The sequence below is a fragment of the Mastigoproctus giganteus genome, chromosome 4 (assembly GCF_048544385.1).
Source record: "Mastigoproctus giganteus isolate SK-2022 chromosome 4, ASM4854438v1, whole genome shotgun sequence".
Taxonomy (NCBI): Eukaryota; Metazoa; Arthropoda; class Arachnida; order Uropygi; family Thelyphonidae; genus Mastigoproctus; species Mastigoproctus giganteus.
Genome location: NC_143578.1, coordinates 77,756,027 through 77,768,228, shown reverse-complemented (window position 1 = coordinate 77,768,228; position 12,202 = coordinate 77,756,027). Strand labels below are relative to the sequence as shown.

At 36.0% G+C, this 12,202-nt stretch overlaps 1 protein-coding gene across 1 annotated transcript in view; it reads left to right on the top strand.

The window, feature by feature from the left end:
• Nucleotides 1-245: 245 nt before the first annotated feature.
• The window catches only part of LOC150086853 (dnaJ homolog subfamily C member 2), a 451,294-nt gene continuing 439,337 nt past the window's right edge, over nucleotides 246-12,202 (top strand). The window contains exon 1 of the mRNA XM_090371629.1: nucleotides 246-499. Coding sequence (XP_090227755.1) covers nucleotides 439-499 — 61 coding nt within the window. The 5' untranslated portion in view covers nucleotides 246-438. The remainder of the gene's footprint in view (nucleotides 500-12,202) is intronic.

Sequence of the window (12,202 nt, the reverse complement as noted above, 5' to 3'; positions counted from 1 at the left end):
TAGTTTTGATTAGTTAGTATCATATGGAATTATACAATTTTGCAGTACCCTGAATATAACTATTTTTACATAAAAAAATTAATAATATAATATATAATAATGTATAATATTATTATATTGTATTATGTTAAAATAACATAAATTATATTATAAATGTTATTAGGGTATTCTTTATTCTCGGATTTAAGATTTTTATTTGTGAGTGTTGTCTTATCAGTTGCTGCATGCTTTCGGTAACTATGGAAGTAGTGCTATTGTATAATTTGAGTGTTTATTGTAAAAGTTAAGCAAGAAGGGTGAAAATTATCAATGCCATTTCTAAATCTTGAAATTTATGCATTCAATGGCTGTATGAGTTCTGTTAGTTACAGATATCAAATGAGTTAATTGAAAATTAGTCTTAGTATTGAGGTTGACGAAATACCGGCAAACTCGAATATGTCATTTCTCCCTCCACCGGAAGCAAATGACACAAATTGTGTCTCTCGGAATTTAACAGGTTATTTTATTTTATTTTTATTTCTAGTGTTATTAATACGGTTTGTAGAACATGTTCACTTGTTGAGGAAGTGCATTTTATGTCCTGCTTGTTTGTTTGTTTTTTTTTTTTTTTATGAAAACCCCAAACACAAAAGGTATCAAAACCTATAGTACTTAGTACCGTGCATGGGTTGAAGGAGAAGTATGGGGGGGGGGGGATGCCGGAAACTTTGCTCTAGAGACTAAACATGGGTTTCACCACTTCAAGCCTTCAATAAGCAAAGTGGTGGTATTTCACCGGTTGATGAAAGTCATCTACCACCTATGGAGAGAACCCCCGTTTGATCTCTATCATTTTTTTTTCCAGTTGCTTATTCTTTGTATACTAATAAATAAATAAAAAAATAATTATTAATAACGTTTCGAACTGAAACATGCAGCCTTCGTATAATGCGGCTACGTAAGACCAGGTAATCAAAGACCAGTAAATAAGAAAACTCATTAGTCACTTCAAATTAAACTGCAAGCTAAGATATAATGAAACATAGTGACCGGCCCAAGATCGTCAAAGGAGACAGGGGTCTACCGCAATACTTGGTTTAACAGTACTGTTCATTCCTTGCATCAATTAACTTTTAGCTTTCCACAAGTGATAAAAGGACTTAAATACAAATCATATAATACAGAATGGAAAAAATAATCTGAAAAATTCACATGTGCCATACACAGAATAATTTTGGCTTTATAGAGAGAGACTTGTCTAAGTAATATCCTAGTTAGGAGTGGCATTCTTTTTTCCATGTTTTTTTTTTTTTTTTTTTTTTGCAGAAACAAACAAACAAGCATCAGTGCTATATTTGTAGTAGTAGTGGCATGTGATGCAAGAAAGCAAATGTATGAGCTTATGCAGCATCAGCCAAAAAAAAAAAAAAAAAAAAATCACACCATTCCCTCCAAATGCCTGTCCAGTTCCTCCTTAAATTTATTCAACCTATCAACTTCCACAACGACAGATGGAAGTTTGTTCCAGCAATTAACCACCCGCTGGCTAAAGGAAAATTTCCGCACATCTATTCTACATCTGTCTTTTCTTAATTTGAATTTATGCTCCCTTAGATTCGTAATCTGAACAAGTGGAAGGATCCCATCAGAATTCAGCGTGCTCAACCCATTCAAGGACTTATATACCTCAATCAGATCACCGCGCAGGTGCCTAGTCTCCAGCCACTGCAATTTGCAGAACTTAAGCCTCTCTTGGTAAGAGGATCCCTTCATTCCCCTCACCAATCTTGTTGCCCTTCTCTGTACACGCTGAAGTAAATCTACATCCTTCCTAAAATGAGGCCTCCAGACCTGTACGCAGTACTCAAGGTGTGGCCTGACCATTGCCTTATACAGAGGGATAATCACCTCCTTTTCCCTGCTAGCAAAATTCCTATATATCATTGACAAAACCCCATGACCTGCCCTGGCAGCCTGTCTGCATTGCTCAGAAAACTTTATATCTGCCTGCACAATTACTCCCAGGTCTTTTTCATTTTCTGCCACCTTAAGTGTAGTACCACATAGTTGGTACGTTTCTCTGGGGTTACTTCTACCCATATGTAGTACTTTGCATTTGTCAAGGTTAAACTTCAGTTGCCACTTCTTAGCCCATCTGCCCAAATTATCTAGATCCTGTTGCAGTAGCACACTGCCATTACTGTCATTAACAACCCTGCCAACCTTTGTATCATCTGCAAACTTCGACATTAAGCCTGATATACCTTCATCAATATCATTGATAAATATACAAAACAACAGTGGACCTAACACCGAACCCTGTGGGACTCCACTAATAACATTAGTCCAAGAAGAGCAGCACCCATTGATTACCACCCTCTGTCTTCTAGCACTTAACCATCCTTTTATCCATTGTAGCAACTTACCCTTAATACCATTCTGCTCCAATTTGTACAATAGTCTTCCATGCACAACAGTGTCAAAAGCTTTCCTGAAATCCAAATATATGATATCAAAATTATTTTTCGCATCCAGTTCCTTTGTAACCATATCATAATATCCTATCAAATTTGTCAGACAAGACTTTCCCTTAACAAACCATGCTGTGTCTGAATTATTGCTGCAGTCTTGTCTAGATGATCCTGTAATGCATCTTTAACCAGCGACTCCATTATTTTTCCTGGAACAGAAGTTAAACTAACTGGTCTGTAATTACTCGTGTCACCCTTCGATCCCCCTTTGTGAATTGGGGATACATTTGCACATCTCCAGTCCGTGGGAACCTCCCCCGAGTCCAAGGATGCTCTCATAATTGTGGCTAAGGGTTTGCTTAGTTGCTTTGCCGTCTCCTTTAATATAACTGGATAGATCCCATCCACCCCAGGTGCTTTTCTTACGTTTAACTTCAACAATTTCTCTTCCACTTTGCTCTCGGTTATTACAAAATCATTAAGTATCTTGCTACAATTTGATAACCTCCTGCCATTTTCAAACCTTAATAATTCCTCACGTGTGAATGTAGATGCAAAATACTCATTTAGTTTGTTTGCCATCTGAGCAGGATCATCAACAGTCGAACCATTGATGTCAAGTGGACCGATCAGATTCATCCCCTTCCTTTTAGAGTTTATATAAGTAAAGAAATCCTTGCTGTTTTTCTTAGCATCTTTTGCCAAGGATTTCTCGTAATCTGCTTTCGCCTGCCGAACCTCCTTTGTGACCTGATTGCAGATTAACTTATATCTGCCATATGCTTCTGAGTTGCTTGATAATTTATATGCATCCCATGCATTTTTCTTCTCTGTTACAAGTCTCATTAGTTCATTTGACAACCATTTAGGCCTAAACCTTGAACAATATTTCTTAATAGGTATGAATCTTTTAGTAGCTTCCGCGATTAATTCCTTGAATGCTTCCCACTTAGAATTTACTGTTGGTAACATCGTCAGTTGATCCCACTGTACAGAATTTAAAAATTGTCGGAGACCACTGTACTCGCCTTTATGGAAGCAAAAACCCTTTCCTTTACTCCTGATAGTAGTTAAATCTTTAAGTAAATCCCACGTCAGTACACTGTGATCACTGCCACCTAGTGGTTCTTTTATCTGCAAATTCCTAATACATGAATGATCACTGCTGATAACCAGATCAAGAGTATTACTTTCTCTGGTTGCCTCTCGAACATGCTGCTGCAGAAAACAATCATCCAATAAATCCACATGTTAGATTGATATGGGAAGAATCAGTCGGGATTTAACAGGTTTTTCGAAAGGAAGGAAAAGCAACATGATATGATGTTTATCAGAGCAAATCAGATTTCATCTTCATCCCAAATTGAAAGGATTGAGAGAGATGAAATATACATTCTGCAGAGGTAATTTGCAAAGATATCAGGTTGGAGATTGGGATATATTTCAAAATTTTAAATAATTTGATTATTGGCAACCTTAATACCACATTTTATACTTTTTCTCTTCAAAACAGAATTCTGAGGAGAGAAGGTAGGAGATGTTGGAAGAAGCATCAGCTACCAGATGAAAAAGAACATAATGGGATAAAGATGGATTTATCTTATATAATGGTAAACCCATCTGATATGTGGATTAGGTTTTGTTTGAGCGTGCAGACAAAAAGAGACTTAATTTAGGCATAAAGTAGAATTCAAATGAAAGAAAATTTTTGATCAGAATAGATGTCCCAGTCATTGTGAATTCTAAATTTTGAACAGAGGCATTGTTTAAAAGAGATATAATTTATTTATCCCTATTTTATGTTACATTTTTTTGGGAGATAACAGCAAAAAGGGAGGGAGAACCATAAGCCAATGGGTTTTTAGGGGGTGTTCCCTTAAAAAACGATGAATATACAAATATACAATTGAAAAATATACTAATGAAATTGTACAGGTAATGTTCAACAGAAAAGACATCAATAAATTGGAGTTTTTGTACATTTCTTTACAAAAGACTTCTTAAACCATCTCTGCTTATAATGTCATTGTGAACATTTTTACAATTAAATAATGAGAAAAGAAAAAATGATCACAGATGTGTGCACGGTAATTTACAAACTATTTGCCAACTGCTTCCTTTAATATTTGTACATTATTTCCATGTTGGTGTTTTTAAAATCCAGGAGTTGAGTGGAAGGTAATTTGAATCAGACATCCCTGGTGATGTGTTCAATTAGTAGTTCTTGAATTGATTTAGTGAAGTGACATTTTTGATTTTTGCTGGAAGTTTTAGCACCTCTGTATTTTATACTTTTCTGACCTATGGCTTTTCTGAAAAGTGGAATCTTCAGGTTGGCTTCAGTTCTTAGATTGTATGATATTTCTTCTTCCATGGTTATGAAAAAGGATCTGAAGAGAGGGGGAAACTGGTATTTTCAATGTATTGTAAACAAAGACTGCCTCAGCTTTCTGTAGCAGTTGGTAGATGCTGAGGAGTCTCACTTCCTTGTATCTCAAACTAACTGATGCATTCCATCAGTTAGTTCGAATGCATCAATTGAGAATGGAGTTGATTCTCGCAAGATTTTCTTGGCTGGTGGTACCCCATGAGATGATTCCATAGGTGAAGTGCGGCTGAATTAAAGAAAGGAATACTAGTCTGAGAAGGGAAGGAGAGACCCTTCCGCGGAATCGTGAAGAAAAGATGCATGAAGGAAAGGAGTGGCCTTTTCAATAATTAAAAGATGTGTGAATTTGTTATGGTGAAGGACTAGGCCAAATGAGTTGAAGTAATTGTATATGATTACACTTGTTTATTGTTCTTTGCATGCTCTGTAGAATTAATGATTGACCAAAGTCCCAGATCATTTTTTTAGGCAGTTATAAGCAGATCACCTTGAAGAATCCTTATAGAGACAGATATGACATGTCTCACCTCTGATTTAAGTCCTTTGTCAAAAAAGTGAATTCAACCAGGAGAGGAATGGGCTGGAGGTTGAATAGTAGTCTTTAAGAAGACAAGTTAGGATTAAGGAAACAGCATTAAAAGCATCGGATGCACCTGAGACACAAAGGTACACCAGGTCTAACTGAGCACTGTTGTTTTTTTATTTGGTTATGAGAAAGGCAGTGACAATTAAGTTAGACATGATGGAGAAATCCATTTCTCTTATACCCTGTAGGAGGATTGCACATCTGGGGACTTCAGAAGATGTGATCATCTTGCATCTCTGCCTATTGAAAAATGTTTTGATTTAGCATGGATGCAAGTAATCATCGGTAATATCATGTCTTTAAATTGGGTATATGCAGTGATCATTTAATATGCATGCAGTATGATATATGAGTTTCAGGGGAAAAATCAGATAATCTTGCCACTAATCTTGCTAAGGCAAACAGAAATGGTCTCCCGGTTATGTCATAAAAGTCAAGTTCTGCTCTTTTGTGTTTAGCAAATACAACACAGTTGTGTTGCTCTAAGCTCAACTTTTGAGCAAATAAGAAAGATATTTTTTGTTATATTATATATGTTTTTATAAGTAAGGCAATTGTTTTTATAGTAATATGCAATATTGATTTTTCTCTCTTTTATTCTCATTTCTTAAGGAAACAGTTTATTCCCTTAAAATATAATTATTTGAATTTTGCACAAGTTATTGTATAAAAAATAAACTTAGGATCTTTTTCTCCTTTGTGAACTTTGGATTTTTTGTTATCTTTAATAGGTAAACAAATAATACAGTAAATAAATTAGCATAGCATTTATTATAAATTAAATAATATACAAATTCATGTTATACATGTTTTTGTGTATTTTATTCTTGCAATAAAAAAAATCAAAATGCTTAAACTGCAAAGAATGTTAACAGTATGTAAGAAAATAAATCAGTTTTACATAATTGCGATATTATCAACTAATTTTAAATAAATATAAAGCTTTGTGCATTCTTATGGCTTTCAATATTATCTTTCATTTTTTAATAAATCAAGTAATTTTTAAAAGTAATAATTTGCATTTTTAAATGCAGGACACATGCAGATTTATATGCACTTTTTCTTTATTATACTAAGAACAAGAAATTTTTAATTACCTATAATATATTATTCTACAATACATTATTGGTGATTATTAAATAAATTTGGAAATATTAGAACAAATATTACAATAAGCTTTTATGTTATTTTTTTATTTAAGCATAAACAAGGAGTTACCCTTTATCCCGTCGGAAGGAATTCTTCTTGATCAACTCCTCCTTTTTATGAATTATAAAATAATAAAACAATGGATTTTAATCATAAATTTTATTGCTCTTAAGAATATTTTACTTCTGTTTAGATTCGCGATTTTTACAAAATGTTTTCCAGTACTAGAGGTTACACGGGGGTTTGAATTTCCTGGGGTCGGGTTGGAGTGTGCCGTGCCGATCATGGGGGTGTTGGATTACTCGTTATGAGAAAGGCAGTGACATGGCATTTTAAACTCATAGCATGGAACATGTTATGAGTTTAAAATTATTTTTAGATTAATTTAACAACAGTTTGTTTTATTATTTTATAATTCACAAAAGTCTAATTCCTTCCAATGGAATAAAAGGTAACTCCTTGTTTATTCTTAAATACTAATACAATGTAGGAAAATATCAAGCACATGTGTGCTCTCACTTATTTAAGTTATTTTTTCATATATATAAAAATATATATTTTTTTTCTTGGCCTTATGATTATTACAGTAGCTATAGTTGCTGCTGTTCCACAGGTGGAAAATTAATGAGCTATGATAATATATTTAGATTCTGTTTTTCTTGTGGACAAGTTAATTTGTCTTGCTTGGAGTATTACGATTAGAATTAGCCATGTGGTGCATGGAAGCTTGAGACTCTTGCTGTACCAGCAAAAAAAAAAAAAATAAGTTACTATATAAAAAACTTAGGATCTTTTTCTCCTTTGTGAACGTTAGATTTTTTTTGTTATCTTTAATAGGTAAACAAATAATACAGTAAATAAATTAGTGTGCTTATACTTAATTGACAAAAAAAAAACTACACATTTGACTACTTACACATCCATAATTCTCTAAAATACTCCTCTAAAGTGCCTAGTTACGAAGGTCAGCTACCCACATATTTGAAGTCTTAACCAGGCACGTTGCCCTTCTTTGGACCCTTTTAAAAAACTTGTCTTTTTTTCAGGTTTGTGGTCTCCATACTTGAACATAGTATTCCAAGTGTACAGGGAATTCTTACAGGGAATGTAGGGAGTCATAATCCCACTGTATAATTGCAGTTTATATAATGGGATTATGACTTCCCTATCTCCACACATCTACAAGCAAGTTGATGTAATTTAAGAAAATCAAAACAACAGTAGTCCCAGTACTGAACCTTGGAGAGCCCCACTTCTTGTACTAGTCCAATGTGAAGAGGCCAACTCTCTTCATTATCACAATTCTGTCTCCTGCCCTGCAGCCATCCTGTGATCTATCTAAGGATTTTCCCTGTGATTGTAACATGTTCCAGATTATACGGTAACCTCCCATGCAGGACTCAGTCAAATGCTTTGCTGAAATCCAAGTAAACAATGTTGAAATTATTACTTATATCCAGCTCATCAGTGACTATCAAAATAGCTAACCAGGTTGGTTATGATGCCCTTATAATCAGTCTTAAGGGTTCAGTGTGTTTTCTTGCTGTTTTCCCTTAAAATTATTGGATATATAATATCAACTCCAGGTGGCCTTACTTTCCTTTAGACTTGAAAGTTATTAGTATTAATAATGGCCATATGGTGCAAGGAAGACTAAGGCTTAAGCTGCACCAGCCAAAAAAAAATAAGAATAAAATAATAATAATTAAATTAAATAAAATGAATAAATAATAAATGAAAAGGAAATAGAAAACCTATAGATAACAGCACGCTCAATGCTGATGAGATTCTTTCTCAGATTCTGCACCGGAGAGGATCTAAATTCAAATTGAGGAAAGATTGTTGTAGAATAGATGTGCAGAAATTTGCCTTTAGCCAGCAGGTGGTTGATTGCTGGAACAAACTTCCATCTGTTGTTGTTGTTGTTGTGGAAGTTGACAGCTTGAATAAATTCAAGGCTGAACTAGACAAAGCATTTGACTCAGCCCACACAAATGGTTACTTTATAAGCTGGAGCAGGTTGGAATAACGGAAAATCCTTGGATAGCAGAATGACTTCAAGGCAGGGGGTTGTGATAAATGGTTATTCTTCAGATTGGGTTCATGTAAGAAGTGGGGATTCCCCAAGAATCAATATTGGGACCACTGTTGTTTTTGATGCATTTTGGATGTGCTGCACCGGGGCCCCGATCTAGGGGCCCAATCGAGGGAGCCATCAAAGTCTCAACATAAATAAATGAGACCCCTTATTTACTCTACCAAAACAAAGTTAGTGACTGAGTTAGCATCATTTAGGAAGTGACATCATTTTCATTACCAATCGGTTTTAGTTTAGTCCGAAAAATTTAGTATGTGTTGCCAAAAATGTTTTCACATAAAAAATTCTGTAACTCAGTGATTATTCAATTTAAAAAATCGGTGATCTCCCTTCATTTGTGTTGTATTCTCCCAGTGAGTTTTATATGTTTGTTGTCCAAAATTCTATGAACCATTGAGGTAATGCAGACAAAACTCATGCAAACAGCAGCTTTCTTTTTTCTCTTCCGTATTTTTCCTTCACACTTAAACTGTACTCTTTCACCTTGCTCACTGCTCCATATAACAGGAAAACAAAAGAAAAAAAATTGGCCCTTGCTTTGTTGGCAGGATGAAGATTTCACTTCAGAAGAGCAAAAATTACATAGTACACTCTAACCAGTTAAAAATGAATACAAGCAGGTATAATATAGTTGTTTTACACTATAGAAATTTATTTGGGCAGTTGTAATCAGCACTTCTTAGAAAACTTCAAAGCAACTTTCCAGTTCCTTCTGTTTTGTGCAATGGCCATTCATTTGCTACCCACAAAACATGAATTTCATCTGTCCATCTCTGTTGTTGTCTTCCAGGTTTTCTTCTAGCTCCTCTTGGATGCCATTCAGTTATTTTCTAAGTCCATCTGTCATCTTGTCTTTGCACTGTGTGTTCTGCCCAAGACCATTTTAGTTCTTTAGTTTTGATAAGAATGTCCCTTACTTTTATTTACATGATTGTTACTTTATATTGTACTTAATACGTAGTCATATAGTTATAGTTACGCTGGTTATTTTTTATTTTTAATTTAGATAAAGAGTTTTTGTGGATTTTACTTACGATAGGTAAAACCGTTATTTCGTTCCATTTTGTAGCCATTGTTTTTGGATATAGTGGTAGGGAATTCAAATTTTTTCTAATTGAGGTAGCTAGGTAGCTCTAACGCATAATTATATAGTAATATGCTTCACTGTTTCTATTTAATAGTTTCTATTCAAATACTATTGATATTTAATTTATTGATTTTATTAATTTAAACTACCATGCCCCAGACTAGAGCAGCAAAGCAACGGGCACAAAGTGGCAGGAGTGCTGTGAATCGGGGGAGAACTGAGGGGGGCAATTCTCCAACGCATCACAGCCTAAAAAAATGTGCAACTTGTGAAATGTTTGCCGAACTCTCTGGAACGGAACATGATATTGCCATGGGGGATGTCTTTGTGTGTGCGCGATGTGAGTGTAAGGAAATCAGGCGACAACTCAGCGTTGTTATGGGCCTATATGAGAGTTTGAAGGACAGGGTGGATGCCCTCGAAAGATCTAAATTGAGGGGCCCATCAGGCTCTCAGCTGCCCACCTCAACGCCAGAGCTCACTCCTGGGCATCGGGCAACACGGCGGCAATCTCCAAAGCAGAATGCGCTGGTCCCAAAGGAACTAGTTATTGTTGGTGACTCTATTGTCAGGGAGACGGGGAATATATTTTGTAAAAAGGATAGGTGGAACAGGACCAGGGTATGTCTGCCAGGGGCAAAGGTTGATGACGTTGTAGAGCGGATATCATCTTTCAAGGGCTCAAAAGGTGATATAGTTGTACACGTTGGCACTAATGATATTAAGAGTAGGAGACCGGCGGAATTACTCAACAAGTACAGGTCACTGTTGAAAAAAAGCCGAGAATTAGGGTTGAATTTGAAAGTGTCTGCAATTCTGCCCAGACACGATAGGAGGGAGTATATGATGAGAGCCTTGTCGATCAATTCGGCCCTGGAAAGATTGTGCAAGGCTCAAGGGGTAGAATTTTTTTCAGCCTGGACTGTACTTGTTAACAGGAGAGATTGCTTCTACAGGGATGGGATACACTTAAATAGAAAGGGTGCAAGAATATTTGCTGATGCTATCGAGGCAGTGTTAGGTGGGTCGGAAAACTGCTAGTTTGGGGGATACAAAGACTAATAGTTTAACAGTAACCGCAGGCAGATGTGAAGGTGATTCTTGCACAACTTCTATTAGAATAAGAAGCGACCTGGAGCGAGGGGTGTTGGGGGTTTCAGGGACGGATGGCAGTCATCATGGAATAGTTGGGTATATGGGATGTGTTAGGGTAACAAGGAATAGGCATAGGAGCATGTATGCTTGCATGTATACCAATGCTAGAAGTATAGTAAATAAATTTGATGAATTTGAAGTGTTGGTCAAGACATCAAAGGCGGATATTGTTGGGATATCAGAGACGTGGTGTCACACAGATATAAGGAATGCAGAACTGGAATTTGGGGAGTACAATGTGTACAGAAAGGATAGACAGGACAGAAAGGGAGGGGGTGTTATGCTGTTAATTAAGAAAAACATAAAATCAAAGGAAGTGCACCCAGTTAAAATAGATGAACAGTGCTCTGTTGAGTCAGTTTGGTGTGAGATAAGCAATGCGAAAGGAAAAATAAGAGTAGGAGTGTGTTATAGGCCTAATGACTTGAATGAGTACAATGAACAATTGTACAGAGAAATAGAGTTGGCCAGTAAATCAGAATGTCTTATAATGGGGGATTTTAACTTCCCAGATATTGACTGGAACTTGTGGGTTGGTCACTCACACACTAGTCAGACTTTTGTGGAGTTATTGGATGATTGTTTTCTGCAGCAGCATGTTCGAGAGGCAACCAGAGAAAGTAACACTCTTGATCTGGTTATCAGCAGTGATCATTCGTGTATTAAGAATTTGCTGATAAAGGAACCACTAGGTGGCAGTGATCACAGTGTGCTGAAGTGGGATTTACTCAAAGAGGTAACTACCGTCAGGGGTAAAGGAAAGGGTTTTTGCTTCCGTAAAGGGGAGTACAGTGGTCTCAGACAGTTTTTTAAATTCTGTACAGTGGGATCAACTGACGATGTTACAAACAGTAAATTCTAAGTGGGAAGCATTCAAAGAATTAATCGTGGAAGCGACTAGACTTTATATACCGATTAAGAAATATCGTTCAAGGTTTAGGCCTAAATGGTTATCAAATGAACTAATGAGACTCGTGACAGAGAAGAAAAATGCTTGGGATGCATATAAATTATCAGGTGACGCAGAAGCCTGTGGCAGATATAAGCTAGTCTGTAATCAAGTCACAAAGGAGGTTCGGCAGGCGAAGGCGGATTACGAGAAATCTTTGGCAAAAGATGCTAAGAATAACAGCAAGGATTTCTTTACTTATATAAACTCTAAAAGGAAGGGGATGAATATGATTGGTCCACTTGACATCGATGGTTCGACTGTTGATGATCCTGCTCAGATAGCAAACAAACTGAATCAGTATTTTGCATCTACATTCACACGTGAGGAATTATT